Consider the following 18,195-nt stretch of genomic DNA (forward strand, 5'->3'; position numbering starts at 1 on the left):
GACGTAAGAGAAAGGAAACAAAAGCAATGACCCAGGTAGGACACACTAACGAGCAGCGTGCTTTTAATTATCCTGTTTTTAAGAGCTTTCCAGTTCAGGCAAATCACGCTGGTAGCTAAGGGAGGGTTGAGTTTGTTTTTTCAGTTTCGTTCCGAGGGCTAGGAATCACCCTCCCTACCAGCACATACTGTAAGCCAAATCATGCCGTTTTTTGCTTGGCAGCCTTCTTTTTAAAGCTACACAGGCTGAAGCCTGTGTCGTGCGCTATACTGCAGCGTCCTATACTGCTGGGCAACTGTCTGAATGCAAGGTGTTAGCCTGTATTTTTGTCACATGGTTTATTTCCCTGACGCATTTAGGCTTTTTATTATAGCGGTAGGCGGTAGCCTGCTGACTCGAGTTCTGCCTGTGATTCTGGTTTTTCTTTCCATCTCGGTTTTGAGATGGTGAGGGGCTGGGTTGATTAACTTCACTGCAGACTTTCATGGTGTGAATATGCAAAACGCCTACAGTAAGGCCCCAACATGAAGGAGTATTTGCCACTGAGATTTGTGGGTGGTGAGTGACAATGAATTCTCTGGTGGAAGGAAACTGTCAGTTCCGTCTCGCATATATAACCTCAAAGTTAGCAGCCATAGACAGCTGCTCTGCCTTTATTAGGGCTCACCAGCAGGGCATGCCTAACTTGAACTGCTGAAATGTGTGTATATACTGCATGTGTCTTTCAGGAAACACCTTTCAGGGTTTCAGGGTTATAGTTATAGTTCAACAGCAAGCAGTCACATATAAATGCTTGTTTCACTGGTCTGATTTAGCTATGCTTTGCTGACCAAGCTCCAGCACAAGCTGTGCTGGAGTGATCTGGAAAAGATGAGCGATAGACCATAGCAAATCTAGCAGCCCTGGTGAGGCCTTCATGCAGCTACTGTAGGTAATTGAGGAAGGCAGCTAACGATGCTACAGTATGTTTTGTTCTTCTTTGAGAAGCTCCCTTTCCCACCTTGCACAAGCACATGGATAGAAAAGGGCTCCATCTGAAAACAAAAGAGAGGAACTGAATTAGGAGAGTGTTCAAGGATGTTTAAAGAGGAACCGAAGAAAACATGAGGTCCAGGAGCATTTAGGACAGAAAAAAAGAGAAGGGAAATCTTTACATACAGAGCTGTGTGTGTGGAACACATCGTAGAAGCCTGTACCCTGTAAACCTCTTGCAAGGTATCTGGCTTGTGTTGTTATGCCAACAGGCTACTCACCATCAAAGGTCACTTGACTTGGAAAACTCAGGACTTCCGATTGCTTAGTTTTCTCAGTAGCTGGGTTATAAAGATGTTTATTGTACCAATGAAGCTAAACATGTTTTAACACTACTTTAACTTCAAACCGCCCTGCAGATTTATTCAAAGTCAAATATCAAACCTGGCCCATTCAGCACTTTGGCTCATGTAAAACCTGAACTATCTGTGAAAAGGGAACCTTATCAGTTTCCTCATCCTTACACACTTAGGAGGCCTCATGGATCGCTCAGCGGGATCTTTAGTGCACCTGGCAGCTTCGGAGCTGCAGTGTCGGAGCCAGCGTGTTTGGAAGCGCGCCATTCTGATTGCGCACATCCATGTTTGATTCAAAAGGGAGATGGCGTTTCATGAAAGCTGAGCGCAGTCGATTCGTGACAAGCAGGGTGGCTTTAGCGCGACCTCCGAGAGCCCGATGTGACTCATCGCTGCTGCCATGTCATAAACATCTAATAAGGGCAGTGTGGCTTCTGGGAGACGAGCTTCGACACCACCCTGGTGACCGACCCATTCCAGAGTGTTGACTGTCAGGAGACATTCAGTGTCGGAGCTTGAGGAATCGCACAGGAAAGAAAATCCTCCCTCAAAGTAAAAGAGTGCCAAAATATCTTGGCTGGTAAATATTTTATTTCATTCATTAACACTGTTAGTTATTGTTTTTTGGAGCTGGAGGTTGATAAAGAATCCCGTATGAAGAATTTAGGTGTTGACAGAAAGAAAGGAAGGAAGAAACTCTTCAATTACCCAGATTTAGAATCAGTATATTATATATTATATATTATATATTATATATTATATATTATATATTATATATTATATCAATCACTCTTAAAATCCCCTGGAATAGCAATGCCCTTTCTACAGTCTTATTGCTGATGGTGCTCTGTATTGTGAAGAATTCTAGATCTACTATGTGATCTTTTTTATTGCTAACATACAGTAGCAGTATAGTATTAGTGTAAAATCTCTGATATGAAGGTGTATAGATAACTTTTCAGGTGTAATGATTGTAGCATATGATGTACAGAAGGCTTAAATATTGCATCTTGTTGTTTTAGTGGTTTGACCGGTGGTGTAATATCTCCCACGTTGTGCAAATACAGTAGGTTCACCAGATGCAATACTGTATATCTTTCTACTTTTTGTGGTGTAACAGTAACTGTATTGCACTGATGGCTGCAATAACACTGGGCCCAAAGAGGAAGGTACTGTTTCCTTTTTTCTGACTGCCCAAGCGAATGATATAATTTTAACACATTAATTAAAACCGTCCTAGGTGACGAGGTCTGTCTGCCAGCAGTCGGGAGCGGCACATGGCTTCTTGCTTTCCCACTGCATTAGCTTGTTCCTGCTGAAGCCAATCAGCCGAGTTAATCTAACTAGCAGGAGCTCAGCGCCCAGGGATGAAGAGGAAGGGAGAGAGGGGCAGGCAGGCAGGCAGTCATATTCTGCCACTGCAAAGTCGGTTACAGTGGATTTGCTACAGTTCTGGATTTTCCAAGACTGTGCCTCTGTTGGCTGCCAGCTACAGTGACTGCAGTTTTTCTGCACAGAGTAGATTAAAAATGCTGGGCTCTTGAGTGTTGTCTGAACTACATTTGACCTTGTTCACTTTGTACTTCACCAGCTTTAATAACTGTAGTTAGTCCAGCACGCAAGTGGACTAGATCACGGCAATATCATGGAGTACTATACCTGATTGACCTGATTGAAATAGGTCAATCATGAAACATGTCATACAAGCATTTTATTATGGTATATAGTCTTCCCAAGCAGAAATCATAGGAAAACACAGCAAGACAATCTGAAAATGAGCATTAAACAACCATAGAAAAATGACAATACAGTATAAGAATAACTCAAGCATGTAATTGAAAATGCAGAGCACCTGTGATTGTAATCACTGTGAAAATAGACTATGTGCTATCAGCCTGTTTTCATGGTATCCACTCTCCATACTGATTAAATTCTATTATGCCTACAGCAGCACTGGTATTGCAGTTCCAGCTAGCTAATGAATTTATTGTTGTAAATATGTCATTTTCACTTGTAATTAATTTGTGTAAATAATAGATTCTCCAAGTTGCCCTTAATAGGTCAATCATGATATAGACCTTGTCCCAAGGAATTTCTTGACATATTTTCCATGACTATTAGTCCAGTGAAAGATGGGACAATGCCCTTGTACGTGGTAGGAACTACCACATGGTTAGTGTCCCGTCTTCCTGCTTTTCCAAAAAGGAAAAAAAATACCCATGCTGTTCCCATTCAATCTGTAGAGTAAATGTGAGAACCTGTTGATCAAGATGCAAAATCAATGAAAGTAAATAGAAAGGACAAATCAATTTAAAAGAAAAATGATAAAAAAGTGTTTTAATTTTAAGTTCTGCTTTTCTAATTGCTAAACTAGAGGGGCCAATTACATACGTCTACAATATGGCCTACTTAAAACATTTTTGTGGTTTCTGTGGAGAATTTACGAAACTTACAGTGTCAGTTTTCTTACTTTGTTGTATAGCAGGACTTATGCCAGAACGCAGCCTGCCATTACTAAACCATGACTGGGACATGTTCCCCTCACGTATCGCAAGAATATTGACAGGACATGGTTCTGACCACAGCAGGAAAAAAGACACACCTACTGTATGCTTGGTCATTGTCTGAAAATAACATCAGTGGGACTCTGGATCAAACTGTGATGAACAAAACTGTAACACTGTCATCCAACTAGATTAAAAACATGGCTGGGTGTTCTGACAGCCCAGTAACGCTGCCAAATATGACACAAGAATGGACAGCAAATCTCACCATCATTTTCTTGAAACCAGGGATTGTGGTGATGTGTATCCTGTGGGTGTGGTGACATCAAATTAAAGAGATTCAGAACACCCTGCCAGTGGGACCGTTCTTGAACTGTGTTATGTCTAAAAACAATCAATACCAGCTGTCGTGCTCGTTTCTCACCTCTGTGTCACTTGTGACGCCCACGCGGGACAGATCTTATTCACAGTATTCTTGTCAAGCCTGGTCAGATTGCAGAGCCTTGCTCCAAATTTTAATCAGTGCCAGTTGTTCCTCTGAAAATGAGGCAGATCAGCATTTCAATTTAAAAAAAGATTGTAAAACCATTAAAATGTAAAATTAAAGGTATTGTTCAGTTAGACAGCTCCAAGCCATATTTTTATTTCAAACATATTTTTTATGTTCAAACATGATTCAGAAAATATATTTGGGAGTTTACTTAATCTTCCTATCAATGGCTGAATTTACAGTAATATTTTACAAGACCCACAAACAAGATACCAATTCACCTTGGAAAGTGTCAAAAATGCTTTCGGCATTTGATAGGAGCTTTAGAATCGTGCAATAAGAGAGTATCTGTCCATTTTCTTCATTTTCAGTCTGAATTTTTCATTTACATTCCAATTAAAGGTAACAAGGAATCTTAGCTGTCCAGCTGTCCAACTGTCCAGCTTTAATCCTGCTGTCCAATTTGCATGAGCCTGCTATTGGTGTGAATGTGTCTAAGGTTTTATAATTCTGTGAAATTCACCTTGGAAGGTGTCAATCTGTTGTGGTAGATTTACCAGACGAAACAAACCACATGAAACATTCCACAGAGAATCAAAACATGAGCAGAGAACCATGACTAAAAAAACTCTATACATGGCTATATATAAGCAAAAGCATATCAGCTCTGCATTATGTAAGTAATTGTAAAGGCATTGGAGCGTGTATATTAAAAAAAAATAAAAGGTAGGATCTTGATTTTATTTTTTCAGTATTTATTTGTTCGACATTTAACAAATGGGTCTGGGAGTCTAGTCCATAGCAAAGGAATGTTCCTGGTCTGAAAGAACAATGTTGCATATTTGAATTATTTGTGTCTGTGCTGGTTAAAATGTCTTTGTTTTCTCTTTCCTCAGGGCTTCGATAGATGAAGTGGAAACTGAGGTGGTGGAGATCGAAGCGAAACTAGACAAGGTAAAGTGTTTTCAACGAGTCGATCTCTGTTTCTCTACTTTGGGCTTTGCAAAATCACCTAAAAGCTTTCAGAACTTTCCAGTGCATTGCAGTCTGAGGGTAAACACCTTGATCTTAGGTTTCACTTTCCATTTTCTGTGTTCTGTACCTGCATTCGAACAGGTTTTGAGCTGGTGTGACTTCTTGAAATAAGAACAAACCGTTGCCTGTTACCAAATTTGCTTGTGAGCACATATTGCCAGAAAATTAGCTTGCATGAACCATAGGGTGTTTAAAACACGCATGTATTCAGTGATTCAGGTGGGTAGCTGCATCAGCACGTGCAGGCTGAAAAGGAACATGTAGTAGGCTTATCCCCTGCTGAAAAGAGAAGAAAGGAAACACAACATTTCGGCTGTGGAGCCTTCACACCAGAAGGCTGTGGAGCCGAAGAAGGCTCCACAGCCGAAACATTGTGTTTCCTTTCTTCTCTTTTCAGCAGGGGATAAACCTATTACTTATTCCTATATTCGGTGATGACAGCAAGGTTCATGTGGCAGTCCAGAAAAGACTCGGGCACAAACCAAAATCATGTTATTACAAAGGCATAAGTAACCCTGTGAAACAGTGGTAGAAGTCTGCAGAACTACTTTGAAACAGAAATGATCACATCCATCCATTTTCTAACTGTTACCCCAAATTCGGGGTCACGCGTGTGTCGGAGCCTATCCCAGCAAGCAACGGGCACAAGGCAGAGTACAACCTAGACACAGAGGACACCAAACACACACTCACACCAGGGCCTGTTTTCCCAGAAGCCAATTAACCTACCAGTATGTCTTTGGACTGTGTTAGGAAACTGGAGCACCTGCAGGAAACCCACACAAACTTGGGGAGAACATGCAAACTCCACACACAGGTCTGGAACTGAACCCAGGGCCCTGTTGCTGCAAGGATTGCTATCCCCTGTTAAATATATTTGGTGGATAATTAACAATATGCTTTGCTTTTTGATTTGTTTGTCCTTGTATCTACATACTAAATGCTGATGAATATAAAAATATCAAGTATTTGTGAATATGCAGTGTTCATTGAATGCTCAGACCCTTTCACACAAACGAAAGTTACAAACCTCGTGGTGATGATAATTTACACTAATACAATCTGTTTAATTGGTGGAAAGCAGCTAGACATGTGCCAACGAAGAACTAATTTCTTTCTAATGAAGTCGATTTACTTTATGGCTGCTTGGAGTGTCTCAGTTGGGATATAAAATTAGGGAGTAGCTGCTTCGATGTGATTCATAGCAAAGCCCATTGTTAGCACAGTGTAAGATTGATGTAACTGGCTTGGTATTAGCTAATGTCAAATTATAGTCTCGCCTCAAGCCTGTGGGATTACTTGCTTAATATCATGAGGACTAGGCGTAGTCTTAACATCTCCAGTAAAAAAGTAGCAGCCTTCCAGACAGTCTTTGGCATTACAGATCACACATGTTGCTGCAGTTATCCTTTGGATTTTTTAATTATTCACATCCTGACGAGTTTTTAACATAAGAGATCACAGCCAAGACATCATATATCTGTACGTGGGTGCAGGGATGCATTTTTTAGGCTTGTGTCTGCTTAAAAAACCTTTCTACATACAGTATGTCCCTGCCCAGGCACCCAGCAATGACTTTTCCTCCCATTACATCATGGTTAGGGAAAAGGGGGTTTTCTAACACCTGGAGTAACCCCGGGCCTTGAGGATACACTCTCAAACTGAACTTTAACACCAGGAGAATTCAGTTTTTTTCTGATGAGTGGGGTGGCCTTCAAATTTGTAAACTCGTCATAATTTGAACAGTGAAAGGGTACAGGCACTTACTGACCAAGGTGTACTTCTTTTGTTGAGAAGTGCAATTCTTTATTTTTTAGAACTACACTAATTGTTATTTAGAGCAGGATTTCCCTGCCAAGTTTTTGTGAATGCCAGTGTCTGCTTGTTTGTGTTCCAGCTGAGCTCTTGATAGTTTAATTGAACCCCAATTTTAACTAATTATTCTAATAATTAGGCCTTTACAAGTTGTTTTCAGTTCTGTAACAGTCAAGAGATTTCCATTTGCCTAACATTTTCAAAACTCTTGTTTTCCATGGACAACTTGAAGGTATAATTTTCGGAGCACAAAATAAAGATGATAATCATATCATCAGCTCAATTAAAGGTTTAATCAATCAACTGAGCATGCCTTTCACTAATTAAGAAAATCAGACCCTGGAGTCATGTGTTCCAAATTTGAAAAGACCCATGTAAGTAAATATACTCTGGAAAATAAATTAGACAAAAACAACACACTTATATACAGACTAGAATTGTGTGTCATAGGTTACTCTTATCTTGTAAGTAAGAAATGTAGCAGGTAATAGCAGCCTGATGATTTGTTTGTCCACAAAGACTTTACAGTTAATTGGAAGATTTTCAGTACTATAAAGTACTGCCTTTGTCAATTATGTTGGTTTGTCCCAACAGACAGCACATTAAAAACAGCATAGAGGAGAAATGCACTTTGAAATGTGTACCCGAATACTCTCCCAGTTGGGTGGGGATATACTGTATTGATTTTGACTAACAGCCTCTTACAAAGCTTCTATCTTTCAAGAGCCCCTGGAAATTGAATAATTTACTAGTAGCAATATTGTCTTCCTTTTTAGTGTAATGAAACAGCCAGCTGCTTCACTGTAATGCTCATGATGTCACTTGTCCATCTGTTCCTGTGCCCTTGAATTATGTCTCTCCTCAAAGAAAGTCTTTCAGTATGGATTGAATGGGTCACCACTTGGTCTGTGTTAGGAAACTGGAGCACCCTGAGGAAACCCACGCAGATGTGGGGAGAACATGCAAACTCCACACACAGGTCTGAAACTGAACCCAGGGCCCCAGTGCTGTAAGGATTGCTATCCACTGTTAAATATATTTAGTGGATAATTAACAATATGCTTTGTTAAGACCAGAGCACCTGGAAGAAGCACAAGTGAATACAGGGAGAACATGCAAACTCCACACAGACAGCACCCCAGGAATTGAACTGAGTGCCCCAGCGCTACAAGGCAGCAATGCTGACCACTGCACTGCTGTGCTGCCTGTTCCAGAACTATTTGCTCCTACTTTTCAGCAAGTTCCAGTAAATCTAAGATGTAGAACTAGTGAAAAAAGAACAGTTTGACCCATAGCCGATATGAATTCAAGTCTAAAAATGATTTACAGGGTTTGGCGAGCGTGTATAATACTCTCGGCAGCCAGTTGCGATACGAGTAATCATTGGCAGTCTTCTGGGCTCGACTCGTCAGATTCAGTTTGCTCACAACATTTCAACTTTTTCAAGGGGCGGGTTCACAAATTTTGCATGAAAATTCAATTTCTGAAAGCTGCAGTGGATTTTCAGTCTTTCTCAAGCTTGCTCACTATGCCTGCGGTTTACCTCAGTGAAATTCTCTCAGAGTGATACCCTTTCATGTCAGGCAGCATGTAATGGGATTTCAGGAAAATACAGTAGATTATTAAATTATAGCCAAGAGCTGTGAAGGGCACATAAAAGTACCTATAAGTAAGACGAGGCCATGTTGCTCATCTAGCAAGATTAATTGATCCAAGAATATCTTTTTACCGTTTTGTGAAAGCCGTTCAGCTTCATCAGCATGGCTGGGTAGCTTGTTCCATACTCCCAAAACCCTTTGGGTAAAGAAGTGCTTTACACTTCCACATAGTTTCCACTGGTATCTGCTGGTTCATGTTTCACTGTTCATTCAGAACAATCCCTCTGGGCTGACTTTATTGCCTTTGAGGTTTTGTGAAAACATGCCACAACCATTGCAGTAATTTTCCACAATGTAGTGACCAAAATTAAACACAGTATTCTAATGATTATAATAATTGCTTACACTTATATACTTTTCTGGACACTCCACTCAAAGCGCTTTACAGGTAATGGGGATCCCCTCCACCACCACCAGTGTGCAGCCCCACCTGGATGATGCAACAACACCAGAACGCTCACCGCACATCAGCTCTTAGTTGGGAGGAGAGCAGAGTAATGAAGCCAATTCATAGAATTCTAAACGAGACTTTACAATTTGATCAATTCTTGATTGAAATTATGTGCTTTTAATTCCACATCTTAATATTTTTTGGGATTATTATTACTTTCCCACATCTGGGGATGATGTGAACAATGTGACAACACAGACTCCTAAGTCTGTTCGCTTTTCATGTCATGTCCAATTTTTTACTTTCTGCGAGCACAACCTTGCACTGCAGTTTTCTGCGGTAAATGTCATCTGTCAGGTCTTTCCCAGGAGGTTTCCCATCCAGGTACTGGCCAGGCTCGCACCTGCTGAGCTTCAGTGGGCTGCCAGCTGTGAGTTGCAGGGTGATATGGCTGCTGGCTTGTGACTATAATAGATATCTCTTACACTGTCTGGAATTATTGTTGTGGATATACAATACTCTAGTTTATCTTTAATAGCTCGTGTGGCTGAAGTACAGTACAGTAATAGTGCTTTACTAACCATTTTAGCCTCTATTGCAATATCCCTTTCTATGTCTCCCTAAGCTTTTCTAATTTACTTGTCTAGCTGTGCTTGCAATTCATTGCACTCCTTCTCATTAAATGGATTCTATTGTTTTTAATTTTCCCCCTATATATGACCTAATTGATTTGTATGAGTGAAATACAAATTTCCATTTAGGATCTTTTTTAGCTTTTGATTTGCTAACTCTGGGGCTGCCTTCTGTTCTCCTCTGTTTTCTAGTAGCTCATTTGTGATCTCTCCCACCCTCTCTCGTTCCTTCAAAATTGTCTTTCTGGAAATTGTCAAATTTTGATCTGAGCATTTGGGAACCTGTACAATTTCAAAACCTACTTCAGAACACATCGCACTATGGTTAGTTTCCTAACGAGACTGAAGGTGACTCAGAAAAGCTGACTGTGAACATGGATTCAAGCCCATACAGCATAGAGTGCAAGTAGAAAGATCAGATCTTGATGTTCTTGGCAGCAACTATGATATTGTGAACATCTAGAAACTGTGATATTTGTCAACATCTAGAAAATGTGATATTGTCAACATCTAGACACTGTGATATTGTCAACACCTAGAAACTGTGATGTTGTCAACATCTAGACACTGTGATATTGTCAACATCTAGAAACTGTGATGTTGTCAACATCTAGAAACTGTGATAAATTGTCTGTTCAGGTTGGTCACATCACTGAAGACATCAATGATTAGCTGAAATAGCTGCCGAATGCTGTGATTTGTCCACCACAAGTATTCTATTTTGTACCACTTCCCTACTGCCAGTCTTGTGGTTGGGTCGAAGATCCCTCCTTGTAGTATTTGGGGGTTTTATACTTGTGGGATTTCCCATTGATCCAGACACTTGACCTTTTCTAGACGCTTTCTTCATGAATAACCGTGGCTCTTCTCTGACGTCCCTTGCCATGGCACTAAGATCCTTCCAACAACCTCCGACCCCCCTCCCCCATCTCACTTCATCTGCGCCCTTCCAGGGGAGGTCTCTGGATTCTCTGGAATTTCACTGATTTCGGGGGTTAGCTGCAGAGGGAGCGCCGTCAGTGCTTGGCCTGGCAGCTGTGTGGAAAGGAGCTGTCAGTGGAACTCCTGAAGTCCGAGCGAATTCAGTGAGAGGCGAAGGGCATGTGAGGGTACGATGCCAGACACGGTCAGCAGCACACCAATCGCTGTCGGGGTGCTAATTCGTCCTGTCGTGAAATACTGCCAGCCCCACCTCCCAAAAAACCCTTCTTTCAAGGTTATTTCAGTCACTGCCAGGAGCTGTGTTATTGCAACTGTGCACCGTGGATCTGGGGTGGACAGAGCAGGCAGTTGAATAGATTTTTCAAAAGCAGTGAATAAAACTTTGAGTTTAGCTGTATAGATCAGTATGTATTTTGCAATACCTTAAGTGGGATAAGAAACCAGTTTGGTTGCTAGCAGCCAAGTGATCTCATCAAGCTGATGCTTCCATGAAATATCAAGTCTGTGGGTGACATTTCAGGTGGCCTGGTGCTGTAGTGGTCAGAATTGCTGCCTAACCATGCTGGGGCCCTGGGTTCAATTCCTGGGCTGCTATCTGCACAGAATTTGCATGTTCTCCCTGTGTTTGCATGGGTTTCCTCCCACAGTCCAAAGACATGCAGAAAGTTAATTCGCTTCTGGGGAATTTGGCCCACGTACAGTATGAGTGTGTGTGCTCTGTGATGGACTGGTGACCTGTCTTGGTATTCTGCCCTGAGTTGGATAAAGTGAGTGGATGAAAATAGACAGATGAAATGACATTCCATTGAGACCAGGCATTAATGTGACTTCTTCATTCTCCTTTTGTTGATTGTCGGAATAAATCTGGAAGTCAAGTAGAAATGTCTTTGGTTTGGAATGAGCACAAAAAATGTATTGTTTGTTCTCTTCTGGGTATCTCTTCTCTTTTTGTGTATGAACCTGATCTCAGGTAGTTATTAGTATCTCATTTAGGCATCCTTATAGTGAGTAAAGCATGTTGTGGTGCCAAATCAAACATTTAGTAAAATCTCATCAACAGAGGTCAACACATTCATCCCTATCCAATGTAGCTCCTCACTGATTATTAAGTCTTTTAGGTTTGTAACAATAAAATGGTTTTAGACAGAAAATCCATGGTGTACTGGAAAATTAGGTGTTCTCATGAGCCGAGTGGTTATTTCTGGCCATAATTCTTCTTACATTCTTTATGTGTCAGTTTAAAGGGATTTATCTTATTAAATATAAATGATTCCTATCTACTTTATTCCTACATGGGGTTTTTCCATTCATTTACCTTCCTACTGTCAGCTGTAATATTGTAATGACCTCCAAAGGTGATTTGTTTTGCTGTTTGAAAGAGGCCTGGAGGACTTTCCTGGGCGGCGTCTTCCCCTGAAAGTAAAAAATCCTCTCTCATTCCCAGGCTAATGCTGGCAATACAAGTCTGTCCTTCTGAAAGCGTTTTTCAAGGAAATCAAGATCAAACCGATATCTTGGTGGAAAATGCTGACTCTTACTGCAAAGCAGTTGAGAGCTGATGTCATGGGCATACATATTAAAGAGGCTTTAGACATTTTTCATCTCTTGACAGATACGTGTTCTTACTGAAACTCTTGTGGAATTGGAGTTGAAGGGCTATATCCAAAAGTATAGAACATCCTGCAAAATGGATTCTTGCCTGAATGTTTTTTTTGTGCGGAAAATAACTGTTGTGAGCCATACCAAATCTCTCTGCAGTGTTAAATATTTTTAATGAATTTTAGGTTGACTGAGGTCGATATGTTCACACAAATGTATCACGTTATCTAGAGCATTTTGCTGACAGGCTTTGTTTTAACTTAAAAAAATTACACAGAAATAGGAAATTTGATTGTATTGGGTCCTAGGTTTTGGTAAGACACATCAACAGGGGGTTGGTTTTTACCCAGGTAAGGATAAACATTTCGATCTCAGGTTTTATTTCCATCTGTGAGTGTGTGATGACCGACATCTTTCTGAGAGACTTGGATGAACCTAGTCGCCTGAAAATGCCCATTCATTTTCATTCATGGTGGTGATGGCTAGATGTCTTGGTGACAAGTGACTAATGCAATACTGTACGTTTTTCTCCTTTTTTTGTTTAAAGCTGGTGAAGCTATGCAGTGGGATGATCGAAGCAGGAAGGTCCTACATCAATGCCAACAAGCTCTTCGTCAATGGAGTAAAGGACCTGTCTCAGCAATGCAAGAGAGACGAAATGATTACGGTAAGCTGTGGTTTCAGATTGTCGTTAGAGTTAATAGGGCTACTGTTTTATTATTTTTATTTTATTTTTTTTTAAAGAAAACTCTGCTCTTGGGAATTATTTTGGCCTCCTTGATTAAAAGTAAAGTTGGAGGTTTAGCTGGCTTTCAATAACTGTCAAGCTCTTGGCGGCTTTTGAAGAGCTTATTGATGAAAAAAAAAAGGTTTTTTTTTGGACATCTTGTCCAAAAAGTGTAGCAGCAGTTTCAAATTAATTTCATATCATAGTCTGTGTATTTTCTGTGGATATTTCAAAAGCAAGTAACTCCTCCTTCTCCTCTAAACCCAAGTCTTTTCCTCCTTGCAAAATGTGCTGTGAAGCAGAATTTTTTTATCCGCACATTTTAATTACTATCCACAATTATTGATTCTGTCAAGACAGTTGTGATGGCATCATACACTTTGCTTGTTCTAAAATAAGTGGCAGTTTTTTTTTCTGTTTTTCTTTCAAATAAGAATTGAATCGCCAGTCATGGTTTTTGGACCCAGTGTGGACTCCCTGTTTCCAGATTTGGGGACAGGGAGGTGCAGACAGTATCCATTCAGTCCATTCAGTCTTGAGTTTGCGACACCAGGATGTGTGCTTGAAGTGAGCCTCTGTTGTGGCAAACTCCTCACATCTCATTTGGCATGGTTTCTACAGGCCTCTCCTGTCAATCCATTAAAAGCTGCCTTTGAGGATCCATCACCTGAAAGTTGTATGTCCATGTTTTGATTTGATCAGGACCCTGTCTTTCCCTAGTTTACCAGTGTTTGTGACCACAGGTTTTCTTCTTCTTAGCTCCCTGTAGTGAAAGGTGCTATTAACTTACACCAGGCTCTGTTTTCATTGTAGGAGTGCCTGGAAAAGTGTGGAGAGAGCCTGCAGGAAATGATCAATTATCACATGGTAAGACATCACTTTCTGGTACCTGTTATCAGCTAACATCCATCTTAGTATAGCCAAGCTAAATGGTTGTAGTCTTTTGCATAGACAAAAGGCTTGATCTCTTCAGTCTTAGAAGATAATGAAGCCTCAGTCTTGGCAGTATGTGGACAGAAGGCACTCAGAAACCAGAGAGCTACAGAGCACTGCAATGCCTTGTAATACTAACAGTCTTAGGTGTAGTCTTCCAGGGTTTCTCAGTGAGTCTGTTGAGATATTTTCCACACCCACAAATAAATCTGAACGGCAAAACTCTCAAGTATTAAACCATCTTACAATAAAGGTTTGATTACCTTGGCCAGCATACATATTTAAAATTGCACCCTGCTGGTCTACAGTGCTCAGAAAAGGTTTATGAACCCCTTAGGGTTTTCACATATGTAACATTTTTGAAACCTCTTGATCAAAGTCCTAATAAAAGATAAAGTTAACCTCATGAATCAACTGACAGAAAAAATGATATTCTTTCAACATTTTTTTATGCTCAGATGACCCTTTATATTCAGTAACTGGTGGTAATCGCCTTGAGCAACAATGACTGTAAGACCTATTTTCTGCTGCTGTTTGTGGACAGATTGCCTGAGATTCTCCTGTAGAGTCTTTTGATACAGTGCAGAATTCCTGGTTGTGTCAGTGATGGTAAGCCATCCAGGTCCTGAGGCAGCAAAGCACCCCCCAAAACATCACCATGCTTGATGGCTGGGCTGAGTTCCTCCTGTTTGAAAGTGAAGTTTGGGTTTTGCCAAACATAATGATTCTCACTGAGGACAAAGGGTTCTACCTTTGACTCATCTGCACAGAGAACATTGTTCCCGAAGCCTTGTGGATCATTTAGGTGCTCTTGGGTGAATTTCAGATGGGCAACAATGTTTTTAAGAGCAGTAGTTTTCTCTTTGCTATCCTTCCATGAACACCCTCCTTTTTCAGTCATTTTCTGATAGCAGAATCTTGGATAGTTACATTAGGCAAGGTGAGAGTGGCCTACAATTCCTTGGATGTTGCTCTGGGGTTCTTTGTAACTTACTTGATGACCTTCTGGTGTGTTTTAGGAGAGATTTTGGCAGGACAGCAGCTCCTGGGTAGAGTGACTGTAGTCCTGAACTTTCTCCGTATATGTACTATCTGACAGTGGATCAGTGAAGCCCTAGGAGGTTTTGTAACTCTTTCCAGACTGTTGAGCATCAATAACACTTTTTTGGAGGTCCTCCGAGATTTCATTAGATCATGGCATGACTTGTTTTCACACACCTGGATGGTGAAGGCCAAACTTACAGTGTTTCTGACCTTTATATAAGGTGGGTCCTTCCTAATTCAGATCTATGCTATTGGGCACATGAACCTGCATCACTAGTTTGTTCATGATACAGCTGAGAAGAAAGTCTTCTCTTCTCCAATGTGTCATGAACTACTAATACAGAATGTCTTCCATGCCGCCCCAGAATGAGGTGCGGTGTGTGATTCAACAAGGATCCAAAGGACTTTAGGCCTGTATTAATGAAATGAATTATTAAATTAAAAAACATTACTTACGTAGAATAATTACGAAAAAGCCCAATGCCATAAATTGAGAATATGAAAAATCATAGTACATGTTGGCTTACCAGAGACGTGAGTTAAATTTATAAAGAGCAGAAATAAGTTTAACCTCACTTGTTTTGAAACTTGCTCTTAAAAAGCAGAAGGCGAGCACCTAAATGGAAAACTAAATCAAATGGTAGTGGAATCATGAAACAAATCTTAGAGCCAAGCTGTAAAGGCAAATGCAATGGGACCGTTCAAAATTCAGTCTGATATCATTAGAGAATTACCTTGGAGGTTCTTGATGAGTATTCTTTGCTTGTCATAACATTTATGCTTTCTTATGATTAGTAGAGCATGAGTCAAGAAGATTATAAATTAGTCATTTGTGATCTGCATTAGATATTGAAAATGTATAATCTAGCCATAATTGAATGCACTAAATTAATATATTATTAACAGTTGTACTACTTAATTTATTGCACTGCAGTTTTGTGACTTCGGAATACTTTAGTGGTCCTTAAGAGATTTTAATTCTGAACTACGTGACATTTGGTAGGAAGAGCTAAGCTTTCTAATTTCTGGAGTGTGATGAGCAGAGGCACATGGAAAATTGGAGTAGCAGTGCCTCCTTTGTCTGCCACAAGAGAGGGAATTCCTGGGTTGTGGAGCAAGGGACTTGTTTTTTCTTTTCATTCTTGAACAAAGTGCTGCTACTCCTGTCTTGCTTGGACAAGAAGCATTAAAACAGCTGACTCCCTTTCGAAAACATCGGCTTTTCTTTATTCTGTGATTTTGAACACATTTAAAGGACAGGTGCTTTATTTACAGGGGTGCATGAACCAGAAAGATGCTGTCTTTACCTTTTGGTTTGCAGGGGGTGTGCATACCTAGTGCATTATTACACTTGGACGTTTCTGTGGTGCTACCTGTAAAATACTCTACTTTGGATGCCCTGCTTGCTTCACTTGTCTGCAGCTTGAAATGACACTGATGTCTAGGTTCCATCTAAGTCAGTAATAATAAGCGCACATAACACAATTTCACAGCTTAAAGAACAGCTGTATGGTTTTTGAAAACCATATTAAAATAGTCTGGCTTACTGAACACACTGTCTTTTTCACCTGGATTTATATTGAATTAGCCGGTAGATTGTGTGGGCTCCGAATTGATAGTGCAATAGTGCACTCTCTTCCCTAACCTTGTGCTCTAGTGCAGTAATTGTGCTGGGAAGCAGCTGCGCGTTATTTAAGGCTTCTCCTGAAGGGCTACGTGCTCAGTTGTGTGTGAATCCACTCTGTGCCCTGCGTCAGTAAAAAAAACTGATTTAAGATGAGCAGAAAGGCAGGCAGGAGCTACTATCCCAGTGACGTAATGTATTTTTGAAGCCACATCACATACCAGTGATTTATTTAGCAATTCAGTATGGCTGCATTAGGGTTTTTCTAGGCTGTAGAGCATGAGCCCTGCTCGACCTTGGTAGCAGTCTAATGGTGAAAAAACCTTTGACCTTGTGGAGCACTACAGAGAAATTAACCAGCCCAGCTGCTCAGACAATGTCACGCAGAGAGACTAGCTACAGGCCCATGTTTCATGTCTCATCTGCCAGACGCAAAACAGGTTACACGTCTTGCTCGGTTTAAGAGAAAGGCTTCTTGGACGAGCCTGGAATTGCCTCTTATCTTGACTGATTAAATTTGCTCCACGGTCTCAGTGTCCCAAAAAATCTAAGTCACATTGTTGCCCCCTTTGGAAGCGAAACTTGCACATCAGTCGATCCATACAAGAGATCCAAGTCTACAAAGTAACACTGATCTGCTTACGGTGCAAATTTGCAGCTGTGCAGTTTGAAGGGGATTAATTTGCACATTTCTAAATTATTCAAAGCTGCCACTTAGACGCTGCAAAGACGTGAAATGTACTGAGATTGTTTAAAAGTGCACGGCCTGACATTCATTTGTTTCAATGTAACCATCAGGTCTGTTAAATTCCTGGTCAGTTTGTCCCTTAAGATCCCGTTTTCTTCCTTGCTCCATTTCTTATCGTTTGTGATTGTGTGTGACGGCAACATTTGGATTCTCTGGACCTTGCAATAGGTACTGGACTGGTTTAGTTGTAGTGGTGTACTGTAGGTCAATCTGACTAGAAGTAATCACCTACAGTAGCATATGGCACTATAAAATGTGATAAATATGGCCATCACACCCTCTGCAGCTCAATGAGAGGAGATGACAAGGGAAAATGAATTAACACCTACTTCAGTGACCTGCACACCTCCCATAACCTGCAGGGTGTCATTACTGTAATTGAGTGTGTCTGGCAGACAGGGTTGGGAAGAACTGTAGGACATATTTTTCACTTTTGTTTCTCAGGATTGCACCACTGAAGGTCATTTCAGCAGATTTCACTGGCACAAGGTTTTGATCCAGTGTCTGAGAGCTAAGAAGGATTCCTTGTCTTTTGTTTGGAAGAAAGAAAAAAAGGAGATCTTGGTTTGGCATGCCTTTGTCTTGGATATGAATGGATTTTCTGTTTAAGTGTTTGAAGTTGTAAAATTGTATAAATAAAATTGTCATAAAAAAAATCTTTCAAATCTTTTAAAAGCATAGCCCAGATAGTAAACAGAACATGTTTGATTTGTAAATGGATTTGA

At 40.6% G+C, this 18,195-nt stretch overlaps 1 protein-coding gene across 1 annotated transcript in view; it reads left to right on the forward strand.

The window, feature by feature from the left end:
• Nucleotides 1-18,195, forward strand: part of LOC148817466 (arf-GAP with coiled-coil, ANK repeat and PH domain-containing protein 3-like) — a 130,467-nt gene that overhangs the window by 55,978 nt on the left and 56,294 nt on the right. Inside the window, exons 2-4 of the mRNA XM_088938479.1 lie at nt 5,219-5,276; nt 12,942-13,061; nt 13,935-13,988. Coding sequence (XP_088794605.1) covers nt 5,219-5,276; nt 12,942-13,061; nt 13,935-13,988 — 232 coding nt within the window. The remainder of the gene's footprint in view (nt 1-5,218; nt 5,277-12,941; nt 13,062-13,934; nt 13,989-18,195) is intronic.

Source organism: Atractosteus spatula, chromosome 20, assembly GCF_055471065.1.
Source record: "Atractosteus spatula isolate fAtrSpa1 chromosome 20, fAtrSpa1.hap1, whole genome shotgun sequence".
NCBI lineage: Eukaryota > Metazoa > Chordata > Actinopteri > Semionotiformes > Lepisosteidae > Atractosteus > Atractosteus spatula.